Genomic DNA, 27,280 nt, shown 5'->3' on the forward strand with positions numbered 1-27,280 from the left:
AAGAGGGCATCCATGAAAATATAACCCTGCAGCATTCACACCACTGTGTTGTACTAAAAACAAAGCTTTTGGTTTAATATAAACAGACATGACTTTGGACCAAATCATACAAAAATACGGGTGGTCCTTGACTTACAACAATTCATTTAGTCATCATTCAAAGTTACAATGGCACTGAAAAAAGTGACCCAGGACCAAGCATCGCAGCATCCCCATGGCCAGGGTGAACGAAATTCAGATGCTTGGCAACTGACTCGTATTCATGATGAATGCAGCGTCCCGAAGATAGGATTGCCTTTTGCAACCTTCTGGCAAGCAAAGTCAAAGGGGAAGTTTCAGTTTCATTTAACAACCATGTCACTAACTTAACAACTGCAGTGATTCATTTAACAACAGTGGCAAGCAAGGCAATAAAAGAGGGCAAAACTCACTTAACAAACGACTCACATAACAACAGAAATTTTGAGCTCAATTGTAGCCGTAAGTCAAAGATTACCTGACTGTTATCTGCAGTTCAGCGGTTCTAATCTCACCGGCTCAAGGTTGACTCAGCCTTCCATCCTTCCGAGGTGGGTGAACCAGCAAAGCATTCTGTAAGTTTATACCCAGGGATTTGGGGGGGGGGGTGGGTGAGCTTGCAATTTAATTGATCAGATACTGTAAGCCAAGGGTATCAAACTCAAGGCCCACGGGGCCACCCTGGAAATAGCAAAGGACCAGCCCACAGTGCCTCTGCCAGTGAAAACGGAGCTCAGGAGAGCTGTGTGTAGTCCTCCCGATCTCCGTTTTCACTGGCAGAGGGTTGCAGGAAGCGGTCACAGCTGAACACGGAACTTGGGATCCCATTTTCACTATCAGAGTGCTCAGGCCACCCACAAGTGCCCCCAACACAAGTGATGTTGACCTGGCCACACCCACCATGGCCACGTCAACCGTGCCCCCCCCTTGAGGTCAAATACAACCCTGATGTGTCCGTCAATGAAATCGAGTTTGACATCTCTGCTGTAAACCTAGGTACACCCACGTGACACCTATCCTCTGCGAGCTGCACTGGCTGCCCATTGGTCTCTGGACACGCTTCAAGGTGCTAGTCGTTACTTTTAAAGCCCTCCATTGCATCGGACCTGGGTACCTGAGAGACCGCCTCCTGCCAATTACCTCCCAAAGACCGATTCGATTGCACAGACTTGGCCTCCTCTCACAAATGGGAGAACAGTAGCAATAGCAATAGCAGTTAGACTTATATACCGCTTCATGGGGCTTTCAGCCCTCTCTAAACGGTTTACAGAGTCAGCATATCGCCCCCAACAACAATCCGGGTCCTCATTTTACCCACCTCGGAAGGATGGAAGGCTGAGTCAACCTTGAGCCGGTGAGATTTGAACAGCCAAACTGCTGAACTGCAGTCAGCTGAAGTGGCCTGCAGTGCTGCATTTAACCACTGCGCCACCTCGGCTCTCCTTAAGCCATTTAGTGAATTCAAGACAGAATCAAAATTCAAGTTACTGCCCTTAGCATGTATTGTTCAATAGAATGCGATGAATGTCTCCCCATAAACAAATCCCATTGAATTCAACGTTTCACACATATGTGAAAGACTATGCATGCTTTAATGCAAAATTCTCGCATTAGAACATACAAACTCAGAAGCCCTGCTGGAAATTGTGGTCTGCAAAATGCTTAGCTCCTTAAATATGTAGATCAGATATCTCATTTCTAAAAGAAAAAAAATCATTTACATAATTATATGAATAAGTTACTGAACACAGCATTAATGTATGCATTAGGAAAATTATCATACAATAAATTGTGGTATGTGATGCACCAGCGAGGCTTAACATCTTTAACTAGCTGCTTTAACGAAATCCGTCCTCTTTTTTTCCAATGAGGATGAACTGATCACATGGCTCCTATTTGGTAATCAATGTGTAACTGAAAACACTACATAGGATGCTGTGTAAAACAGATAACCCAGCCCACTGCCAGGAATGTAAAATCCTCATACATGTGGCATGACATAATGTAATATCTATATATCTCTGCCCTGAATGTTTAAGGGAAGGGAAGGAAAAAGACTTTATATACCATTCTCACAGTTCCATTGAACTAAAATTCTGCAATTCTTTCATTATGGATGACAGTACATACAGTGAAATGTTGACTTGTGTAGATGGAACAGATATCCATTTGCATTAAACCCAAATTTAGAGAATCAATGTTGGTTTTGTAATGACATAATTACATGGCATTTTCATGTAATGAGTGCCATTACACAAATAACATTAATGGTTAGAAATGGATACATTCATATTATTACAAAAAATACGTGAATTACATTAATTGTTTGAAAGGACTTGTCTGGTGTTTCAAAAATAAAGTCCAAATGCAAATTTAGCTCATTGCACCCAAAGTCCTTTAAATAAAGCTCCAAAGAATTGAAGTCTCACTGGGCCTTCTTAGCATTGCGATGATAACAATACTTAGCTCTCTTGTTATAACTTGCATGAAACATGTTTTCATTTTTTTTTTGCTGTATGTTGTCACCAGCAAACTGCACTTCGGCTCCCGGTTGGCCTCTCAGGAGGAGAGATATACTAAAATCTGAAACTTCCTCCTCTAGAATATAACAAGGTTAGTGAACGAGCAGTAAATATACTTTTGAGCGATTGACATTTCTAATATCACTGTTGTCAAAACCAAATTTTATCCCATTACGTTTTATCCCACTCGGTGCACTTTAACATAATGATATATTTTAAAAGATAAAGTCAGTATTTTTCTAGGATATATGTTACATTTTTCACAAAATGTTAAAAGTCCATCTCAGCAGGCAGAATATTAGAGTTTCTCTCACAAGCAGCTGTGCAGAACTCTGCTTCAGGTACCCCCATAGCAGAGGTGGGTTCCTACCAGTTCACACCTATTCGGTAGAACCGGTTCGCCAAATCTACTGAACCGGTTAGAAGATGTTCCACCAGTGGACCCGGAAAGCAGGCCACTCCTACAGAAGAGCTTCCAACAAATTTTTGAAACCCACCACTGGTCCTTGGATGTGATTATTCTACACTATCATGCTCCTATTTATAAAACTCAGTGCCTCTGTGAAAGGTAAGGATGGCCACTGCGTTAGTGGTGCAATCAGAACATTGCGTGTGTTGAAGTTGTTTTAACGCAAACCAAAGATGCCTTTTAAAAAACAAGTTTACATCATATTCTTATGCATGCCAGTGCTGTGAGTGAGGTGATTTAAGGGGGTTCTGACAAGTGTCGTCGGCATCTTCATATCCGGTCACATGGGCGGCAAGCCACTCCCATCCGGTCACATGGGCGGCAAGCCACTCCCACAAAGGAGGCCACACCCACAGAGTAGGTTCGAACAATTTTTGAAACCCACCACTGCCCCATAGATAGAACTAGGGAATCCCCCACAACACAGGGATTGAATGTTGATTCCAGCATGTGGCAACCATCTTTAGGACTATTGCGTTCTGGATCCCTTACAGCAGGTGTGACAAACTCAGTTTCACTGAAGATGGAAATTGGAAGGCTGAAGTTGACTTTGGGTGACAGGTGGGTGTGGCCAACTGGGTGGGCATGGCCAGCTTGACACCACTTCCCAAACTGCTGGCATGTTTCCTGTTCACATTGGGTAGACTGGGCTGAAGCCAGGCTGGCCCGATCTTTCCTCTTCACACTGGCTAGACCAGGATGCCCTGTGGGCCAGATCTGACCACATCATGGGCTGGATCCAGCTCATGGGCCTTGAGTTTGATATCCCTGCCTTAGAGCTTTCATTGTTTTTTTTTTAAACAACAACTACCTAGAGAGCAACGGGGAATGATGGTTCCATGGTTAAAGACGCTGAGCTTGTTAGCTGGAAAGCTCACAGCCAGAATTCAAGACCCGCGCACCATGCAACAGGGTGAGCTCCCATCACTTGTCCCACTCCTGCCAACCTAGCAGAGTTTGAAAGCATGCAAATGCTGCTAGATAAATAGGTACCATTTCAGTGGGAAGATAACAATGTTCTGTGCACCTCGGCGTATGATCATGCTGGCCATATGACCACAGAAATGTATTTGGACAATGCTGGATCCCTTGCCTTAAAAATGGAGATGAGCACCTCATGATGGTGAAGTATGAGTTACCACTGCAACATCCTCACACTCCAGATGGGGTTGCAACTGGGCTGAATATATGCAATCAACCTCCTTCCCAAGTCCATATTGCCAAGAGCTTCAACTTGCTTATCAAACAGTAACCATGAGTCTGATTTTCAGAGCTGTTCTTTGAGATACCGTATTTCTCCGAAAATAAGACAGGGTTTTATTTTCTTTTGAACCCCAAAATAAGCGCTTGGCCTTATTTTAGGAGAGGTCTTATTGGCTTTGAGGTGCAGGAGGTGGCGAGCGTGGTCACCTCATGGCCGCTGCTGTGTTGCAATATTTTGGGGGAGGGCTTATTTTCAGGGGAGGGCTCATTTTAGCACATGCGCTCAAAAGCCTGATTGGGCTTATTATCTGGGGAAGTTTTATTTTGGGGGAAACAGAGTAGAATGCCATTTTATCACATGAAATGTCAGAAAAATGCAGTGAACGAACTGCCATTCTGCCTTAACTGAGATTAATTTGCATTAGTAAACTATTTATTAAGTTATCAACCTTATGCATGCAATGAAATTTCATTTTAATTAATTTGATTGGTTTACATTCAAAGTGTCAATAAAGTTACTCTATTCTATCTATCTCTTCACTTTTATTATTCTTGTTTTATTGTAACATACACACACACATGCACAGAAGCATGTGCAGAAGCATCGCGCATGTGCATTAGCGCATGCACGAGCAAAAGCAAACCAGTAGTGCTGGGCTTTGCAACCCACCTCTGCTATTCCCGTGTAAAATGTTTTGCTGTACTGCGTTACTACCAATGTTCCAAAACTTCTCAGTGTAGAATTTGAAAAAAGTATTGAATATCTTCATGTTATTTTGGAAATTTATGCAAACATTGCCAAAGATTCAGTGATTGTTATTATTTATTATTTAGCGTATGGCATACAATGTCAGGGAAATCTACAAATGCTAGACACAGTGCACTCCCGACAGCCTAAATTGCTAGTCAATTCTGTTCAGGACTTGTGCACCTATCCTTGGTGCACTACAGCTACCTTACACTAGCTGATTAGTGGTTCTTGGGTTAGCAATAGCAATAGCAGTTAGACTTATATACTGCTTCATAGGGCTTTCAGCCCTCTCTAAGCAGTTTACAGAGTCAGCATATTGCCCCCAACAATCCGGGTCCTCATTTCACCCACCTTGGAAGGATGGAAGGCTGAGTCAACCTTGAGCCAGTGAGATTTGAACCGCTGAACTGCAAATAACAGTCAGCTAAAGTGGCTGCAGTACTGCACCCTAACCACTGCGCCACCTCGGCTCTTCCTCGTAGAGAGGAGTCATCCAGCTAGCTTTGTGCCTAAAGGCCTAGAACTCATAGCCTCCCAGTTTCTAAACCTGGTGCCTTAAACCAGTGTTTCTCAACCTTGGCAACTTGAAGATGTCCGGACTTCAACTCCCAGAATTCCCCAGCCAGCATTCGCTGGCTGGGGAATTCTGGGAGTTGAAGTCCGGACATCTTCAAGTTGCCAAGGTTGAGAAACACTGCCTTAAACCACTACACCAAATTGGCTCTCAGTTTTGGTAATAGCTTAAGGTAAATGCATTTTTACATGCTGATATAGGAATTTGCAGGTTGTTAAATACTGTCTGAGATCCTATTTTTTGTTCATGTTGTACAACATCAAAAGTGTTTCATTGGCTACATTTATCATAGCAAGGAATTCAGAGTTTCCTGTCTATTTTATAGTCTTGGCATAACAGGTTGAAAGGCAGAATCACATAATTGCATTTCTAAGTTTGACAAACATTCTGGTTGCCTCTATCAGGCAGTTATGTTAACCTCTTGCCAGCTTGATAATAAAATTATACAATACTGCATACTCAATACTATTTGCAGGTCTGCAGTCAATTTTATTGGCATGTTTTTGCTTTAGTAAAGTACACTCGGTGAAAAAAATGTAACTGCAGACATTGGTGACTTCAAACCGTACAAAGCAATTATGAATGTTACACTTATTTTATCCATCTTTACCCCATCACCATGTAACACACCTGTTTTTAAGAGCCAAGGTGGCGCAGTGGTTAAATGCAGCACTGCAGACTACTGCTAGATCAGCAGGTCAGCGGTTCAAATCTCACCGGCTCAGGGTTGACTCAGCCTTCCATCCTTCCGAGGTGGGTAAAATGAGGACCCAGATTGTTGGGGGCAATATGCTGACTCTCTGTAAACCGCTTAGAGAGGCCTGAAAGGCCTATGAAGCGGTATATAAGTCTACTGCTATTGCTATTGCTATTGTTTTGAGTTGGTTTATTAGAGTTGGTTTAATGTCATGGTTCAGAATAATGATAGTATTCCTCAGATTCCTTTATTGGGTACATTATATTGCCACGTTCAAATGTAAAACCAACTGTAAATAATTCCCACATTTTGGTATAATTAAAAGAATAGACATTACCCCCCCCCCCAGGGTCACAGGTGACGTTAACCAACCAGGTAGATGGCGGGATTCTCAGATACTCCCTCTGGATGTTACGAGTGGTTGTTGAGATGACCTTGGTTCCCACAAACCCTACCGTTGTTATGTCTGGCACATTAGAGCAGGATTGTCAAACTCCCAACCCATAGGCTGGATGTGTCATAGCAATAACAATAGCAGTTAGACTTATAAACCGCTTCATAGGGCTTTCAGCACTCTCTAAGCGGTTTACAGAGTCAGCATATTGCCCCCAACAACAATCTGGGTCCTCATTTCACCCACCTCGGAAGGATGGAAGGCTGAGTCAACCTTGAGCCGGTGAGATTAGAACCGCTGAACTGCAGTCAGCTGAAGTAGCCTGCAGTGCTGCATTTAACCACTGCGCCACCTCGGCTCTCATGCGCTGGCTATGCCCATGCTCGGTTTAGCGAGGGGGGGGAGTCCTGACACATCACGTGACACTGCCGTGACGGTGTGAGTTTGACACCCCTGCATTAGAGGAAAACATTCTAAGCTCCGTTGGTCTCCCCCTCCTCCCATACGTAGGGCAACTAAGAAATGAAAAAAATAAAATATGGCTTCAGCTAAAATGTGTAAAATCAGTGTCAGACAAATCATGTTAGGGCACAGCATAGAATGTTAATCAGAACACAAATTTTTGGAACTGGGGAAACATCCCTCTACTTACTTCACTCTAGTTGAATTTCAAAGGAAAAATGAATTGAGTGTAAGCAAAGGTTACATTCAAACGTCCATTCCTAACGTGGCTTTTTTCCTTCCTTAAATAAGTAGTTGCAGAACTGAACTGAACCAAAAGTTCTTTCTGGAAGACAGATAGAGCCAGAAAATGATCTCTTCCTCTCTGAGTCTAAGGGGCAGGAGTTCGAATTAAATGAGTGGATATATTTTCCCCACCTTGAGCAGAGCGGACAGGAAGAGGGTGGGTCACTGTGGTTGACCCAGGAATACTGGTGTCTGCAAAATGGTCTGTTTCAAAGGACGTTTTTCCAACACGAACTCTTCCGTCTAAATAAGGCAAGCCATTCTGTGGTGACTTCATGCTCTGCAATGAAAACTAGCAAGCTAGCCACGATGCCATGTAGCAATTTTTTGCTGTCTGGAGATTTTTATACCTTATTTTGGAAGAGATGCTATATTTCATATGTAATCTCATATTCAGCATTTTTTGAGCAAAGTACTTCTTTTTATCTGCTTTAGCCTTGGCAAGAGGTATACATAAGCAAAAGTACATTTAATAAATGGCATGCATCCTTATATTTCATTTTATTCCAAAAATACTTTTAAGTATTACATGTTCGTATATTATTTATTTTCTGGCATTTATTACATCTTTGAAGCTTTATGCTTTTAAGTACTACTTTTTGCAAAACATTGCCATCAAATTAATGCCACGATACTCTCATTAACATTGCTGTCATATTGGGAGTTAGATATTTTTTGATGATGGGCTGATTTGGTTGCTAATGAACTCCCAGATAAGTAGGCATGTACTGGTGCAAAAAGGCTTAAGATAGTTTAACTTTCAAAAGTGTCATTACATTCTAATCCTGTAACTACATCCACATTTGTCATACTGAAAACATCATTAAATCTTTTTAAAAACTATTTGCAGGAATGGATGGCCCACTGTTTATGCAAAAAAGAAAACAATATATATATATATAGAGAGAGATTTTACAACCCCCGGTATGCCCAAATATGGGAGGAAGATCACTACTTCCATTCTCTGTCCTTCAGCTCGTCACAAGAGACCATCCAGACAGAACCCAATATTTTTTTTACTGTTGCCTTTTTGTTACATTTGTTATATTTGTGTTGATAAATATTTATTTATTTATCTATCAGCACAAATATAACATAAAAAAAATATTGGGTTTCTGTCTGGATGGTCTCTTGTGACGAGCCGAAGGACAGAGAATGGAAGTGTGACCTTCCTCCCATATTTGGGCATACCAGGGGTTGTGACTTTATATATATATATATATATATATATATATATATATATATATATATATATATATATATATATATATATATATATATATATATATATATATATATATATATATATACACACACACACATGTTTTCTTTTTTGCATATATATATATACACATTTTACTTTTAATTACAAGTATAGGACATACAAAATAAGAGTTTTAAGCATGTTTATTGAAATAACCGCTTGTAGAAAAGTGCTGATAAAGCTAAGCACACTTTTGTTGGCACTGCCAGCCTCACCTACATACCCTTATGTCCTTAGAAAATATAACCTGATTAAAAGCTGATTAAAATCAGTGCTGTTTAAAAATGATATTTGAACGGGGTTAGTAAAAATACACAAAACACGGGCAAAATGCATGCGGCTACAGACAACTGAATCATCCCACATGATAGACATACATATATGAATTCGCATGCCCCCTTTCCCCTCCATCTCTTGAAGCTGACCACTATTCCCTGAAAAGCACACTCGAGAGATGTTAAATCTACCATAGAAGAGGCAGGACGTATTCTTGCTGCTGGTTTTGGGAGAAATATAAATATATATTCCTGCCACAAGATCAGGTAGGTGGGGAAGAGTGTGCGTAGAGAGGGAGAAAGGTTTGGAAGAAGGCTGGGGAGGGGGGGGGAGGGAAGAAAAATAAAATAATCTGCAAGTCAAGAGGACACACACGCACACACACACACATCTCCGTGTGGGTTTGTCTGCCTGAGTGTACAGAAGGAATTCGACCGAAAGGAAACCGCGACGAGCGAGCGGTACCAAAGCGCCCCCTACAGCCGTTGCGCAAAGAAGAAGAAGAAGAAGGCGATACCCAGAAGGATGCGAGTGGATTCCTACAAGAATAAGAAGCTTCCCCCGGTGGGAGACTAAGGCGGCGTGGAAACCATCGCACCAGATTCACCTGCGCTGCCTCTCCCAGATGCCGCTTAATGAGAAGTAGGGTCCCTTCCCCTCTGCAGAAAGCCCCGGGAGGAGAGGGCGACCCCCTGATCCCAGCGCGGCTTTAACGGCCCCTCCGAGCCCTTCCCCTCGCTTCTGTCCCCTCTCCCCTCTCCGGCTCTGTTCAGACGAGCCTCCCAGCCCAGCCCCCTCCCCACTTCCCCTCCGTCTCCCCCTCCCCACCCCGCGCCTTCCAGCAGCCGCTGCGAAAGGGGGGTGTGTGCGTGCGCCTACAGGTGGGGGGACTTAATAAAGGCGGAGGGGCGGAGCCGAGGGGAGGAGCCGGGCTCCCCCATTGGCTGGCCGCGGGAGTGATGTCACCCATATGAAACCCTGATAACTACTTGGGGGAGAAGCCGCAACTTTTGCAGAAGGGGGAGCGCGATCCAGCGAGGTCTCTGGGTCCGGGGCGGCTGCTGTTGCTGCTGCTGCTGCTGCTGCAGGGGGGGAAGGGGAAAGAGCCGGAGCGAGTCCTGCTTCTGCCGCCGACGCCGCCAGACGGATAATCAGCGGCGTCCGAGGAGCAGGAGGGAAGCGGAGAGACTGAGAAACGCCAAGGGCAGGGAGGCGGAAAAAGGGGAAAAAAAGGAGCTTGCAACTTGCGCGCCGCCGGGCTTCAACCTTGCAAGCCGCTCGCGGGAGCCGAAGGAGGTGGGCGAGCGGTCGGTGGGTGCAAAGTGGAAGAAAAATACGTTTTTTAAAAATAATAATAATAATAATAATAATCATCGAGACGAAAGGCTTGCAAAGCAACTCTCAAGACCGACCGTACCTCCCACCATGGTCCAGCAAGCGGAAAGCCCCGAACCGGAGAACAACCTGCCCAGGGAAGCGATGGATACCGAAGAAGGGGAGTTCATGGCGTGCAGCCCGGTGGCGCTGGATGAGAGCGACCCGGATTGGTGCAAAACGGCCTCGGGGCACATCAAGAGGCCGATGAACGCCTTCATGGTGTGGTCCAAGATCGAGCGGAGAAAGATCATGGAGCAGTCGCCGGATATGCACAACGCCGAGATCTCCAAGCGCCTGGGCAAGCGGTGGAAAATGCTCAAGGACAGCGAGAAGATCCCGTTCATCCGGGAAGCCGAACGGCTGCGCCTTAAACACATGGCCGATTATCCCGATTACAAATACCGGCCGAGGAAAAAGCCCAAAATAGACCCGTCGGCTAAACCCAGCGCCAACCACAGCCCGGAGAAAAACACACCCACCAGCACCGGCGGCGGCGGAGGCGGAGGCAACAGCAACGGCGGCAAGAGCGCCAAGAGCTCCAGCAAGAAATGTAGCAAAGGGAAAACCTCCTCTTCCTCCTCTTCCTCCTCCTCCTCCTCGTCGTCTCCCCCGAAGGCCGGGACGAAGCTGGCCCCCCACCCGGGCGACTACGGGGGAGAGGATTACCACCAGTTCGGGGCGCTGAAAGTGAGCAGCAAGACCATCAAGTGCGTCTTCATGGACGAAGACGAGGAGGAGGAGGAGGACGACGACGACCTGCAGTTGCGGATCAAGCAGGAGGAGGACGAGGAGGAGGAGGAAGAGGACCACCATCATCATCATCACCAGCAGCAGCAGCAGCAACAGCAGCAGCAGCAGCAGTTGAGGCGGTACAACGTAGCCAAAGTCCCGGCCAGCCCCACCTTGAGCTCCTCGGCGGAGTCCACCGAAGGGGCCAGCCTGTACGAGGAGGTGAGGGGGGCCGCCGGCCCGCATGGCGCCAGCGCTAGCAGACTCTACTACGGCTTCAAGAGCATGCCCAAGAGCGCCCAGCAGCCCAGCCTGTCCCCGGCTTCCTCCCGGTCCGTCTCCACCTCCTCCTCCTCCTCTTCTTCCAGCAGCGGCGGCGAAGAAGCGGACGACCTGATGTTTGACTTCAGCTTGAATTTCTCCCAGCACACCCACGCCGCCTCGGAGATGGGCGTGAGCTCCGCGGCGGGCAACCTCTCCCTTTCGCTCGTGGACAAGGATTTGGATTCGTTCAGCGAGGGCAGCTTGGGCTCCCACTTCGAGTTCCCCGATTACTGCACCCCGGAGCTGAGCGAGATGATCGCGGGCGACTGGCTGGAAGCGAACTTTTCCGACTTGGTTTTCACTTACTGAAGAAGCGAGCGAGGGCGGGAGGGAGAGAGAGAGAGAGAGAAAGAGGAAGCGGAGGAAAACGCGACGGGCAGGCGAACAGGCTGAGAGAAAGAGAGAGAGAGAGAGATCAAAAGGACTGAGAAAAAAAAAAGAAGAAAAAAATCGGTAATGGAAATGATTTACGCTTAAACGTTGGTGGAGTTTTGAAGTGAAGTAATGATCAAAATGTCTTTGGATTTTTCTTTTCTTTCTTTTTTTCTTTTTTAAGTCTTGAAGTTAGTTCCAAACCGAGTTCCGGAATTTGTGATTTTATTTTTTTTCCTTCTGATTTTTTTTTTTCTTCCAAAAAAATAAAATAAAAAAATTGGTAATCACAACGGTAGCAGCGAGGAGGAAAAAAAAAATGGCAAACGGGACTGGGGGTTAAAAAGATTCAGAAGGCGTTGTTTGAAGTTTGTGATTGAAGTCTGGAAGTGGTCTGCAAAAAAAAAGAAGTCTTTTGGCAGCACAACTGTTAACTCAAGGGGGTTTGTGGATTTTTATGTTTTTGTTTCTCCTACAAAGATTTTCCAAGGACTGTTCTGATTTTTTTTTTTTTAAAAAAAGGGACCATTGCAAACTTTTTTTGTTTGGAGGGAGAAAACTGATGTCTTCTATGCATCCAATTCTTAACAAAGCAGCAGGGAGCTTGGAAAAAAAAAATGCAGACTGTACAAACGCTTACAAAAAAAAACACCTCTGAACTGACTTAAGATCAGAGTTTACTTTTCAGATCAAATTGTTTATGGTTTTACAAATGTGATTTCTACTTGCCAACTTTTTTTTGGAACTCGTTCCCTTATACCTCCTTGATTGAAATACCAGACAGCCTAGACCTCAGTACACAAAGGTATTGAAAACATTTTTGATACATAACAGACCTCAGTCTTTTTAAAAAATTAATATATTTTCAGGCGTATTTTTGTACAGTGAAAGGGAGCATTCTTGCTGTGTTTTTTCAGCGAGAACTTTTCAGGCACTTCTTCCCTTTTATATTTTTTATTATTTTTCTCTCCTCTGTTTTTTAGCATGCAAGTTATATGGGTACGTTTCATGTCCTGGTTTTGAAAGGATTTAGAAGAAGAAGAAAAAATAAATCCTTGTATCTAAAGGCCTTGTGGTTTTAAAAAAAAAGGAAAAAACAAGAAAACGAAACACGTTTTTTGTACAGCTATAGTTCAGATTTGTTCCATATTTGTAGGTAAAGATTTATTGAAAATGGTGATTATAGACCTCAGAGCTGTTACCTTAGTTTAAAAGGATTGTATATGTACTGTACTATAGTAGGAATTTTATGTATCTCATATGCTGTGATATGTGAATTGGGGGCCCAGACGGAAGGTAGGAAACTGGATTCTCTCGACTTTTTTTTTTTAGTGGAAATTTAAAAACAAAAAACTAATGAAATGGGGGAAAAAAAAGAAAGGCACATAGTTTAAGTTTCTCATTTTGTGCAATATGATTCTTACAAGTACAGACCATTCTGGATATTTTGTAGCATAGAGGATGGTAACATAACAGACTTGTGCACTGTCAAAAAAAAAAACAATTGCCTGGTGTTTTTTTTTTCTTTTTTAAACGCTGAAAGTCTGTATCTTAATAAATCAGCTGGAACTGATAGAAACTCGATCCAATATTAGCCTCGAATATTAGCAAAGCCTCGGGATATGGTCATTTCTCCAAGCCTTCCCTCCTCACCCTTGGAGACGCCTTAGCTGAGACTTCATTGGGGGGGCGGGCGGGCGGGGAGAAAAGGGTAGATAAGACTTTAAAGGGCTGATCTCTTCTTCTTCTTCTTCTTTTCTTGCTTTATACCTCTTCCCTTTCTCTCTCCCCTGGGATGGCGAGGTGCGCTTCTTCCCCCCCATCTTCGCTCGGGTGGGCAGGAAAAGGCGACTGGGGGGGGGGGCGCAAAATGGCGGGATGAAGGGTGTGTGTGAGGGAGAGAGAGGGAGCGCTTCGATCCTGGCGTGGTTCAAGAGCTGCTCTAACATCTTGGTTCCTTCCTTTCGAAGCCAGCCAAGGATGCCAGGTTTTGGGGACCTCAGCGGGATTTGGCCGCGGGAGGTGCGCGCCTGTGTGTGTGAGAGAGATTGTGGCGGCAGCCTTGGCTGGAAGCGGGGTGACCGATGGCGGAGGTTGGGTCACCTTCAGGTTGTCTCGGTCGGCGCGGTGGGGATGGGCGCGCAGAGGCGGATGCCGCGGAAGCGAAAGGTTTTTTTTTTAGCCGGGTGCCAGCATTGGAAATTTTATTTTATTTTATTCCCCTTTTTCGGACTAGTTTTCTCTTTGATTTGGTTTGGTTCGGGGGGGGGGGGGAAAGGGCGAGCCTCGCGCCCCGAAACCCCGGCCCGTTCCTCTGACGGAAGGTCTCGGCGCGCTCCCCTCAGCCGCGGCGGCGAGGCCGGGGGGGGGGGGGGAAGAGAAAAAAGGAGGGAAGGAAGGGGTCTCTTCCATGCTTCGCTCGCACATCGGGTCCGAGCTCCGCGAGGGGGGCGTGCCCTGGCCATGTGGGGCAGGCAGCGCCGCGGCTCGCTTCTTTACAGCCTGCCAAAGCCGCCGCCGCCGCCGCCGCCTCAGGAACGCGCAGCGGAGGAGCCGAGGGAAAGGGACGGAATGAGGAGAGGGGGCGTGCCCGCCTCTGTCTGTGTGGGTGCGTGGTGTGTATTTGTGTGTGTGTGTGTGTGTGCGCGCCCCCTTGTGTAGAGCCGCTATTTGCAACCCCGAGATTACTTAAGGAAAACCAAACAGCTTGACGCGAATAAATTGTGGCGCAAGGCGAGCCGCCCGGGGTTGGTTTTTTGGCGTGTATTCTTGGCGAAGGCGAGGGAGGACCCGTTTCTCTTGAGCCGCCGCGTCGATAGCCGTCCATTCTCTTCAGTTCGTGGCTCTTTTCTCTCTCTTTCCCCCCCCCCCATCCCTACTTCGAGCGAAACGGTTGAGTTGGGGGGGAGAGGGAAAACCGCGCGACACCCAGAGGCGTGCGTGCATGCGTGCGCCCGCGATGGCGCACGCACTTGGCGCGCGTGCCGATGCGTGGTTTTGAGAGAGAGGGAGTCAAGTGCGCGCGCAGGGGGCTTCTCTAGGCTAAGGGAGGGGAGGGGGGCCGTGCGAGCATCCCTCCTCTTCTCCACTCCCCCCCCCTCCGCCTTCTGCGTGAAGGGAGGTACCTTCTCTGCGGGGGGGGGAGGAGGAGGAGGGGGGGTGGAGGCTGATGGCTTTTCTCGCTTTTCCTAGAGCAGTGTTTCTCAACCTTGGCCACTTGAAGATGTCTGGACTTCAACTCCCAGAATTCCCCAGCCAGCGAATGCTGGCTGGGGAATTCTGGGAGTTGAAGTCCAGACATCTTCAAGTGGCCAAGGTTGAGAAACACTGTCCTAGAGGCAGCTCTCCGTCTCGTCCCTTCCCCCACCGACGTTTTAGCCAGGAGCCTCTGCATTGATTTCTTTTTTTCCCACAGAACAGACTGGGGGGAAAAAAAGAGTGTGTTATACATAATATATATATAAATATATATATAGGTAGCTCGGATGTACTGCTTTTCTTCATCCCACCTCAGCGCACTGCCTTATTTCCTTCCTAAGATGGGGGTTTTTCGAAGCATTAGGGGATGCTCATCTTGGGGCACAGTTTGTTTCCATTCCAGGGACCCTTGTTTCATTTCCTCAACTGAGCAAGAAAACTCTTTAGTTGCAAAAGATGCTCTGCACAGGGGGGAAAGCCGCTGTCTTACTCTGCCCCAGAGCAGCTGGGAGTCCTTTTAACCAGTGAAATAGGCCTTGTTTTCCTTTATGGAGATCTGGGCCTCAGGCACAGGAAATGGGAAAGAAAGATGAACTGTGGCAGAGACTTGTGGTCTGGGGGGGGAGGTGTTGGGGTGTGAACCTTTTTTTTTAAAAAAATAATAATAATATTTCAGTCTTAAACTTTAGTGGGGAAATTAAGATTATAACTCCCATTTAGTCACAGGGATAATTTGTGATAAGCTTTGGAAGGCTATCCTCTGTTTGAAATAAGTAATCGATCATTTGTCAGTACAAATGAATCAATCATCCAACCAGTCCTAAACTATCATTATTCAAAAATAAGATAATTGGGAGTTGCGAGCAATTGTGATCCCAAGTTAAGTGTGATTGCCATTTTCCATGAAACTGACCAGTTTATTTTACTTTCAAGTAATGACTTGAATTACTTGTGATTGTATTTGCTATTGAAAGGAGGTCCTGCTTAAATCAGACGTGCTTGTTTTTCTGTAAACAGGGTTAGAATTGGTTTGATGATATTTAACAGGGACAATTTACTGAGCTGCTCACTTTCAGAATCACTGCTAAACGGCTTCCAGGCTGACTGAAGATGGGTCTGTCTACCTACATAGTTGTGTGATATAAATAGAATAAAACCTTTAAAGTAGATTGTTGATCAAAAAAAACCTTTGACGAGAGATCAATTTTTAATTAGTTATTTAAACTGATAACAAAGTGCTTAAAATTATCTCTTTAAGCGAAGACCATGGCCTTTTAATTTTTTTTTTTAAAAAAAGGTTTGGTTTAAAGCTTTGTTTGATTGAAAAATTACGGTGGTATCTCAAAACTTCAGTCTGTGTCTTTGCATTGCACAAAGGCATGATAAAACTTAGGACAGAAGCTAGTGTAACACGTAACATCATTTTTGGCTAGGAATAGTCTTGAATAAAACGCAAGTCCCTGAATTTTAAACTTTTTCTTTTTTTGGTCTCTTGAATTTTGGATGTGTTTAATGACTTTACATATTTGAGAACAATTTATTGGACTATCTGAGAAAAAGTGAGGCTGTGCCCTGCAGTTTGATAATTATTTTTCAGCAGTTGAATACTACCAGTTTTGTCGACTGAACATAGAAAAATTAATCTTTGTTAGCTACATGAAGCCAAAATATTTTTATTCTTTGAGCTAGTCTCCTAGCTTCACTAATTTGTGAAAATGATAGTGGAAAGGGGTGTGTGTGTGTCTGTGCTGAAGGATTGGGGAGCTCTGTCTGCCTTAATTATGGAGCTGCCTGTATTGACTGCAGGAACTGTATTTTAATCTCCTTGTCACACTTATGTGAAGATACAAGGGTGTAGCTCATCTAAATAAGATATATTCAGACTGAACAGAACATTTACTTTTAGTGACATGGGGGGGGGGGGGCTGAATATATTTCTAAAAGCTGAATTTGAAATCAGTCATATAATGATTTGGAAAAGGGACCACACAGTATGTAAGATCTAAGAATGTGCAATATACAAGGAAGGGGAATGTACATATAATCTGGAAAGTTAAAATTGGTCAACATGGATAACAAAAAAAAAAAAAACCAGAAATGGAAATGTATCTAGTGAAAAATCTATTTTCCCATTGTAAGTGGCAGATATGTCGTACTACTATTAGTAAAATTCTAATTGGTAGATTTATAGATTGTGGTCCTGAATTCAGGGTTGCAGTCCTAAGTACATTTACTAAGAAGTTGCACTCAAACCATGCAGACTCTTTTTGAGTAAACTGCCTGAATATTGTATGTTTTTTTTTCCTCACCATAACATACACGCTCAGAACTCTTCCTTGTAATTGCACATAAGCATTTAGGCAGACTTTTATAAAATAGATTTATTTCTTGGGCTGTTGCATTGTCTGTCTCCTCCTCTTCCTCAGCACTTTTCATCTCCTTGGGTGAGGAGATGCATTGTTCAAGGGCATAAGGAAATGTTTTAAAGATTGTCAGCTTTTAATATATGAAAATATCCTAATCCATATAGAATAACATTTCAAAAAGCAACCTAAGATTTTTTAAAGACACTTTGTGGAAGGTGAAATCCAGTTTGTATCTTTCCTTCTGGCTACTTCCTATCTAATGTTAGAAGATCTAATTAAAAAGAAAGTTTTAATTCTTTAAGGGCAATATATATGACAGATTAAATAGATTGATGAAAATGTCTTTTAAAATTGTATTTACTCTAAATATAGATGTCCATACATGCAAAAGGTAACTTTTTCCTAGTGTAGTGTCTACGGAAAGTGATTTGAACCTATATGGCCTTAACGGCCATTTGCTATAACCAACGTAAATTGGTTATAAAACTGTAATTATTCCAGTCACTATTGAATGTGAAATTAGAATCAGACACTAAAGGCTTGTGTTAGTCTTTGGTAGCCTACTCTACAGAACTCCCTGTTCTATATCTCCACCTTTGTCACATATTCCTCTATGGCCTGGTACGATCCTCATCCTGCACTTCTTTGGTGAATTTTGTTTCACTCTTCAATTTGCATTTTTCAATATTTTAAAGTTAGGCCTTGATTCTCCAATAAATTGGAAGATTTCTTTCCCACGGCCTCATCCCCTTGTACTTGAACAGTTGCAAGGGATATTAATTTTTCATCCCCAAATGTAATCTCCCTTCAGACGCCTATTCTTTGAGGGTGATTTCCCCCTCCTTTCCACACACACTACCTATAGCAATTAACTGCCTACTTGATTTTTACCTCCCCTCATGGATGCAGTGAATTTTTAAGAGAATTTCACAAGCAAGTAGTTTTTTAGTGAGTTTAAACGTGAACAGAGTTTTAAAAAGCCTATTTTTATATTCCGTATAAAGCACAAATGTGCAGAAAGTGTAGAATGACTTACAAAAAGGGAAATAAAAGTCCATAATATTTCATGTATAAAAGTAATATTGTAATTGGGTATTGGTTCTTCTAGAAAGTCCCAATAGTTATGCCAGTGCAAAGCTAGAATTTTCTGTAACATCTAAGAAAGGACGATGGACAGCATTTTCACAGGACTGACTTCTATGAATAAAAGCTACTCCTAGTTCATTATGGGGTTGGTGATTCTCATGGACACATTGACAACCTGAAAGTTTGAAAATGGAGTTTCCTGTCTTTATTAAGTCATCACACGCCTTTTTCATAACCAAATTCCTCTGCTGTGAATTAAAGGGCCAGACTCGAATTGGGCTCTCTGGGAAATTATGCTTTTAAAAAATTAGGATGTACTAATTTTTATAATATTTATCTGCTAGTATGTCCTAATTATCTCAGTGAAATATCTAAATAATATATCAGTAGGAGTGAATCCGCTGCTTTTTCAACAAGGTTGGAAATACTTTTTATTTTTAATGTGATGGTGTAATAAATTCTCATCCAGGAACTCTCAGTTTCATTGTTTAATTTTCTTTCCATCTTATTGCTTATCTTCAAACCCAGTTATCAGGGACAATAGCACCATTTATCATTCTTTTACAACTTCTGGTTTTTAATCTTGTAGTGTATTGGAAGTATGGAGCCTACAATGCCATGATGTTTTTTTTTTTTTTAAATGTCTTCAGTTTTTTTCTGTTGGGTTGGAGGCCTTTTGCATCAGTGGGGGAATTTTGGTGGTTACAACGTGGTTTTTTTTTTTTGTGTGAAGGCCACAGGTGGAGTAAACTAAATCTCTTAGTGCAGTTTTTTTTTTTTAGCTTGACACTTTTAAAAATATGTAACTTCAAAATAAGGCGAAAGAGTTTTCAAAGGCCACTTGAAACGTAGTTTTTCACAGCCACTCTAGATAAGGGGAGGAGAGGAAAGCTGAAAATATTCTTGTTTAGAAGTCTTGAATGATGATGGTAGTTGGGGGGGAAAAACCTTCTTGGAGGTTTTTTGCATGCCAGTGTACAGGCCTATTTCTGTGAGAAGTGGGGAAAGAAGAGAGTAAGGTTTGCTTGAGGCAATGCACTGGAGAACAAAAGTGTTTTCTAGCACTAGGAAAAGAAGAAAATGCATGGCAGAGTTTTGTCTTCTAGTAGACTATATAGCATGCAGAGTTTAGTATGTGTCAAAACAGTGTATGACATTGCTGTATCAAAGTTGTACAGTTAAGCATTATTTATTGAAAGCTATGTTCTTTTTTTTTGTAAAGACCCAATCACCTAGAGGAATTAATATCATTCACTTGTGCTAGTGTGCTACATTCTTAACCAGCTTCTTAACTACAGTACTTGATATGCAGTGTTAAAACGCTCAGGGTTAAAAACAGTCCACTCCAATGTCTCTTCTCTCTCTCTTTTTTTTTTCTTCTCCATTGGGAAAAAAATACCAACTTAAAAAAAAAACACATTGACCTAATAAAACTGTACGATCAATCTTTATATGTGTTTTTATGTGGATTTTTTTTCCCTCACTGGGTTTTGTATTTTATGTATATAACTAAATAAGGGCTCAGATTTCACAGTCACTCCAACTGGAGTGTCTTTCCTAGCATGACTCATGGCCTTACCAGGATGGCCTTGATAAAGTGCGATTCTGTGCCCGTTTGTGATGCCCTGAAAACAAGGCAAAATGTTATTTGTTTTTCCTGCTTTTCTGCTTTGGATAAAGAGCAAAATATCTTGGGTTCATCATTTCAGGTGATGTTTTAAAACTGAACATGAAATAAATAAGAGAAGTTTCTACTCTTGAATTAAATACCAGCAAACTCCATTTCTCTGTGTCTTTTTTCTACAGACAATTTACACTGTAAATGTATTTTGACATAGAAATAAATCATTCTGTATTAAGATTCTTGATATGAAAATGTTTTTATGAAAATCTGTAATTGGAATTATAATATGTTTATAAAATGTGTTTATGTGGTGGAAGTTTGTTGTATATTAAATATGGTTTTATATAAATTGTTGTGTTACATTGTAGACGTTTTGAATTACACAATTAATATAGCCAATTTACACTGTAAATATGTTGGCTACCCAAAACCCTTAATTTAGTTTTAACATATATTCCCACATGTATTACCAGGGTGATAAAATTCCATAACACCACCTGTTTGCTTGAATATGAAGTTTGCATCATTAGTAACTTTTCTGGTAACCATTGAAATCTATTTAAATGTAAACAATGCTGAGGCCATTCACATTAATAGGCAAAGAGAGGCAAATTTTTCAGAAGACAAAATGCAGAGTTATATTAAGGAGGTGGAGGACAGTAGTTCGTGCTTACCTGTCTTAATTTCCTGTCCTAAGATAAAGTGAAGACTAGTTGCCATTGTAAGTCTTAATGGTATATTAAAGCAGTGTTTTTCAACCTTTTTTGTGCAAAGGCACACTTTTTTCATGAAAAAAATCACGAGGCACAACACCATTAGAAAATGTTTAAAAAATTTAACTCTGTGCCTATATTGACTATATATAAAGTAATTTTCCCACGGCACACCTTACACTATGTCACGGCACACTAGTGTGCCGCGGCACAGTGGTTGAAAAACACTGTATTAAAGAACAGTCAGTCTTAAATCTAAAAACTGATATTAACCATCCACTAAATTACCAAACCTCAAATGTTCAAGAATTGTATGGTTAATGCCAATATTTTAAATTGACCTTGCTACAGAAATACTTTTTTTTTTAATTTTTAACATGCTTTATGTTCATGTTGCAAAAATCTGATGATATTTCAAAACATCAGTTGCAAAAATCTGATGTTATTTTTTAAAAATTTGCATAGCAGAATGGAGATGTTTAGGAGATAACAAGTCCCATCCTCCATATTTTTCGCATTTCACATTATGGATTATACAGAAAAAAAAGCCCTCGAGCATCTAATAGATATTTGGAGCATAAAATTAATGCCGAAAGGGTTAACACCCTGTACAGAGGCTAGATTAATTCACTGTGCTAAGTTATAGCATTCTACATTTAATTTTAAGATAGCATGATGTATGATTTGAGCCTGTGTTGTTTGTAAATAGTTTTTGGCTTAGTGCAGTGTATAAAATCAGCTGAACTTGGTTTATCCAGCAAACCATGGGCAAAAGTGATGCTTTATTCAAGTCATGAGGACAGCTTCTCTGTCTGAAAAAAATCACTTCCTTACAGAACCTCGTTCTTCCTAAGCAGTTATGGAAAGTTGCAATATTTGTCTGAATTTCATAAGAATAAGTCCTTGGAGGGAAAATCCCTTTTTGTCAGGTATTGGAACAATGTTGCCTAGCTGTTAAGATGGAAAAAATAGGAAAATAAAATAAAAGTTCAATAATTATTATTATCGGTGTATCTGGCAATGAAGAGCTCAAGAGATTTTCATCAATATGTACTGGCATAAGGGATGTGGTTATTGCTTATAAAGGATACTCGGAAGTGAATTACGGTAGTCAGCCACTCAAATCTTTGAGAAGACTTTCAAAATACAAGTATCCCTAAAAGGGTGGGGGGTGGATTATAGTATCCCTAGTACCTTGGTTGTTTTATAATGGATGTTCAAAGGGGGGGAAAAAGATTTCAAAAAATACATATATCTTGAAATTCTGTTTCAAGATCTATTGAAAATGGGGGGGAAAGGTGCGAAGATGCTTTTAACAAAAACTTCATTGTTGAAGATTAATCAGTGCCTTGATAACTTCCAGGTATTGGAGTTTTCCCTCCTCTGTTTCGAAGCTTTCCTGTCAGGAGTACAGATTATTATACAACGTTTATCAACGCTCCGAAATCTCATGTTGATCTCCCCAATGTAAGTGCCGGATAGGATTGGTTGTTGAAAGCAAGAAATGCTAGCTTGGGTTTGTGTATCTGTCCTTTAATATAACCAGTAAACATTCCCAGTGTAGATTTTTTCACACAAAATCTCTCTGCAGCATTCTGGTCCTAATTTGTAAAGACATGATAATAACAGGGTGATGCAGCAAAGCCATTGTAAACTATAACTGGTGCTCGATTGTTGTTCTTTTTCAGCCTATAAAGTATCCATGGAAATGATGAGAAAATAAAGAGGCATTCTTTGCAGACATTCACTAGTACCAGACCAAGAAGGTCTGATTTAGAATAATGAACGGAAGACACCTGAAACTCAGCAAGGCCGCTCCATTCCATGCTGAAATTAATGGAATAGTGCACGTCACTGGATTATTTTCCATAAACCCAGTTAATTTAACAGTTAAATTGCCTGATGCACTGCTGTTTTACTGAAGTGGTTAGAAGATCATGGAGCCGAGGTGGCGCAGTGGTTAGGGTGCAGTACTGCAGGCCACTTCAGCTGACTGTTAGCTGCAGTTCAGCGGTTCAAATCTCACCGGCTCAAGGTTGACTCAGCCTTCCATCCTTCCGAGGTGGGGGAAATGAGGACCTGGATTGTTGTTGGGGGCGATATGCTGACTCTGTAAACCGCTTAGGGAGGGCTGAAAGCCCTATGAAGCGGTATATAAGTCTAACTGCTATTGCTATTGCTAAGATCAAGCAAGCAAGAGAAAAACTGAGTTTCAATACACAGGAAGGGTCCAGGAAAGGAGGGATACAAGGATAATGGAGTAGCAAGGGATCTTAGAGGTCATGTACTCCAACACCTTGCTCAAGCAGAATAAACTAAACAATTCTGGACAAATAGCTGTCCAATCTTGCCTTTAAAACCTCTGGTAATGGAGGACCCAAAAAACGCCTAAAAGCATTCCACCGCTAAATTGTTCTCACTATCAGGAAATTTCTTCTTAGTTCTAGGTTGGATCCGTCTTTGATAAGTTTCCATCTGTTACTTCTTGTTTTGCTTTCAGGTGCTATGGGTAATGCTTTGACCCCTCTCTCCTCTGCGACAGCCTTTCAAGTATTTAAACACTGCTATCGTGTCACCCCAGTTTACCACTACCTCAGTGTTTCTCAACCTTGGCAACTTGAAGATGTCTGGACTTCAACTCCCAGAATTCCCCAGCAGTGGTTAGGACAGTGTTTCTCAACCTTGGCAACTTGAAGATGTCCAGACTTCAACTCCCAGAATTCCCCAGTCAGCGAATGCTGGCTGGGGAATTCTGGGAGTTGAAGTCCGGACATCTTCAAGTTGCCAAGGTTGAGAAACACTGCACTACCTTTAAGACTGAGAACGAAAACATGTGATCAGGTAAAAGCTTCCCACTGCCTCTCTTACGTCTTGTTGGAAAGCCCAAGGGACCCCAAATTAGGATTACCATAATTTAGGTAACCATTACATAAGAGCAAAACAGGTTTTCTTATCTTTGTTGCTGTCTAGTAGTTGCCTGTATTCCGGCAGCCCCCGATATTGCAACTCTATCCAAACAATTTTTATAAAGTTGCAATGTCTTTATTGTACCTCCCATCTTCTTCATCCTAAAACGGGTAATTGTTTTACTGGATTTCTTCATTTGACTTCACAATATTCCGTTGTGTAGAATGCAGTTTTCCATCATTTAGTATCAAAGGAGTTAGCAATAGCAATAGCAGTTAGACTTATATAGCGCTTCATAGGGCTTTCAGCCCTCTCTAAGCGGTTTACAGAGTCAGCATATCGCCCCCAACAACAATCCGGGTCCTCATTTCACCCACCTCAGAAGGATGGAAGGCTGAGATAACCTTGAGCCGGTGAGATTAGAACCGCTGAACTGCAGATAAGAGTCAGCTGAAGTGGCCGGCAGTACTGCACCCTAACCACTGCACCACCTCGGCTCTTTCCCTTCGACAGCAGTTAAAAGAATGGGGTGGCACCAGAGAGAAATTAACAACCTTACTGCATCCAAATCATGTTCAGTCAGATCAGTTCAATAGCCCCGACATTCCTCACTCCAATCAGAGAGAACAGAAGGCTTTGTTAATCCTTGTTTGTGCATGTATGGATTGATACCAATTGATTACAGCTAAATTATTTGCTCATTGCACCTTAACAATTCTGATGCTGGGTAGAACTCCACAAGTTAAAATTTTACAAGGTCTTGGTGGAGTTCAGTCCCAGTCGGCATATCAGAAGCCATTTCTTCTTGAATATTGGGTTCCACCACAAATCCGCGAAGCCCTTCTGCGCGGAGACATAAGCGCGAAGACTAAATCGCGCCGTTCTAAGCGCTAGGGAAAAACGCAACCCTACCGCGATGACATAATCGCGGAGGGCAAAATCGCTCATTCCCAAGCACTCACTACCCTAAACCTAACCATAAACCTAACCATAAACGTAATCCTAAACCTAATCCTAACGCTAAACCTAATGCTAAACCTAACCCTAAACCTAACCCTAAACCTAACCTTAAACCTAACCCTAAAACAAACCCCTAAACCTAATCCTAACGCTTACCTTAAATGAAGTTGGCTTTCTGCCGCGGCGCCGTTTTAAAGCGCCCTTATGTTGCCGCGCTGTTGTCGCGGCGGTGATGACGCGCGGTGATGATGTCGCGGCTTTAGTGCCACGATTTTGACCAGCGCGGTTTTGACCAGTGCGGTTTTGTCGTGCCACGGAATATTGCACTGGATATCAGGATCAAAATTAAATGAAATATTACAAACATGATCCTCCCTTTGACAATAAGCTCCCCCTGCGGCACCCTAGGCATCAAGAGGGTTTTGCTTCCTTCCATCAAAATGTGCTCTTTTGATGAAGAAAAAGGAGTCGAACTTTGGACTCTGAAATCATAACTTTACAGGTGAGAATTGTTTGTTAAGTGTTATCTCAATTCCTTATGTGAAATTGATTTAAATATGCTTTAGAGGCTATATTTATCCCCAAGGGGATTGTAGTCAACTATACAGACAAAATAAAATATGTAACTTCGATAAGAAGAGCATGTAATAGGAATGTCTAATGTGGCTCGAAGTAGTTTTATTTTCCTTATTCGGATCCGTGCGCTAGAATTTCAGCTCCCTGAATTCCCAGACAACATGTCCTCCTCAGGCTACATTTTTAGGACTTTTAGTGCCAACACCAGGAATGTTGATAAGGTGCTACTGGCCAAGACTGCTGTATGCTGATGGGGCATATTTGCGGGGTGGCGGGGGGGAAACTACAGTAGACTTTTCCCCCTGAACTTTCTTTCATATTACCCAATCAACACCCAGTTGCTGATTATTATTATTTAAATAAAAACTGGTTACAATAATAGGTTGCATCTTGATTCAATTAAAAAAAAATCCCATTGATTGCCTTGACATTGTCAGATACTGTAGCACAACACGCCAATCAAATATCTGACTGTTCCTTTTCTTGGGCTGTTCTGCACTGATGTTCCTGATGGATTCTGAAGTAGTAGTCGTTGTAGTTGATTCAATTTGTATGCCGCCCTATTCCCGAGGGACTCAGGGCAGCTAACAACCAAAGGGGGAAGGGGATACAAATAAGAAAATAAAAAACAAACAAAATTAAAATACAACAATAGTCACAGCTTCAAATGGGGCTGGAATTTCATCAGCCCCAGGCCTGCCGGAACAACCAGGTCTTAGTGGCTTTGCGGAAAGCCGGAAGGGTGGTAAGGGTCCGGATCTCAACGGGGAGATCGTTCCAGAGGACCAGAGCAGCCACAGAGAAGGCTCTCCCCCCGGGGAGTTGCCAGTCGACACTGGCTGGCGGATGGAATTCGGAGGAGTTCCGAATGAAGAAGGTTACTATAATCATTACAAGTTTCACCAAGCAATTCTCAGGAGCAGAGGTGCGCTTCACATAATTTAACAATCGGTTCGCTCAGAACTGAAAATGTTAGCTCACTTCGCTCGTGCGTGTGCCGTGCGCACATGCGTGCTGCATCAAAAACACGGTGATCGTATAGGCCTGGATAGCTTCACTCACATGTGCGCCTTGCACACATACAGTCTGCATTAAAAACATGGCAATTGTATAAGACGGGATAGCACCGGGGCAGGTGGACGGGCCCAGCCACTGGCTGTCACTACTGGTTCGCCCGAAACGGCTGAATCCCACCCCTGCTCAAGAGTGCTTGCTGAACCTGGTTAACCAAAGCCTAGTAGAAACCTAGTGCAAAATTTACTCAATGTGTCTGCAAGGAATGACTTAAGAACACACAAAATAGGTAACTATATTGTAGTCTATTGGTGTCTTCCTTAAATTTTGACAAAAGCCTTCCATCCTGTCCTATTCTTTCCTTGACGATGAGAAATCCCACAGGATGACAGGATCACCTTCCTGTGCAGGGAGCCTTGGAGGATGCAAAGGAAGGTGGCAGAACAAATTTTCACATAACGAGTGGCTTTGAATCTTGTCTTAAGGAAACAAAACCACTTTGCGGCCCAGTATTATATCTGAAGGGACTCGGTGGCTCAGCGGCTAAGATACTGAGCTTGTCAATCAGAAAGGTCGGCAGTTCAGTGGTTTGAATCCCTAGTGCCGTGTAATGGAGTGAACTGAGGTGGCGCAGTGGGTAGAGTGCAGTACTGCAGGCTACTTCAGCTGACTGCTAGTTGCAGTTCGGCAGTTCAAATCTCACCGGCTCAAGGTTGACTCAGCCTTCCATCCTTCTGAGGTGGGTAAAATGAGGACCCAGATAGTTGCTGACTCTGTAAACCGCTTAGAGAGGGCTGAAAGCCCTATGAAGCTGTATATAAGTCTAACTGCTATTGCTACTTGTCCCAGCTTCTGCCAACTGAGCAGTTTGAAAGCACGTCAAAAATGCAAGTAGAAAAATAGGAACCACCTTTGGTGGGAAGGTAACAGTGTTCCGTGCGCCTTTGGAATTTAGTCATGCCGGCCACATGACCACAGAGAGGTCTTCGGACAGCACTGGCTCTTTGGCTTTGAAACGGAGATGAGCACCGCCCCCCTAGAGTCGGGAACAACTAGCAGATATGTGCGAGGGGAACCTTTACCTATTATGTCTGAATTAGGTATTACAGATGCTAATAT

At 42.8% G+C, this 27,280-nt stretch overlaps 1 protein-coding gene across 1 annotated transcript; it reads left to right on the forward strand.

Moving 5' to 3' along the window:
- Window positions 1-10,340: 10,340 nt before the first annotated feature.
- On the forward strand, window positions 10,341-11,654 carry SOX11 (SRY-box transcription factor 11). The gene has a single exon (XM_032214443.1). It carries the CDS (start codon window positions 10,341-10,343, stop codon window positions 11,652-11,654), a length of 1,314 nt encoding a protein of 437 aa, XP_032070334.1.
- Window positions 11,655-27,280: the final 15,626 nt, after the last annotated feature.

The sequence above is a fragment of the Thamnophis elegans genome, chromosome 3 (genome assembly GCF_009769535.1).
Source record: "Thamnophis elegans isolate rThaEle1 chromosome 3, rThaEle1.pri, whole genome shotgun sequence".
NCBI classification, from domain to species: Eukaryota; Metazoa; Chordata; class Lepidosauria; order Squamata; family Colubridae; genus Thamnophis; species Thamnophis elegans.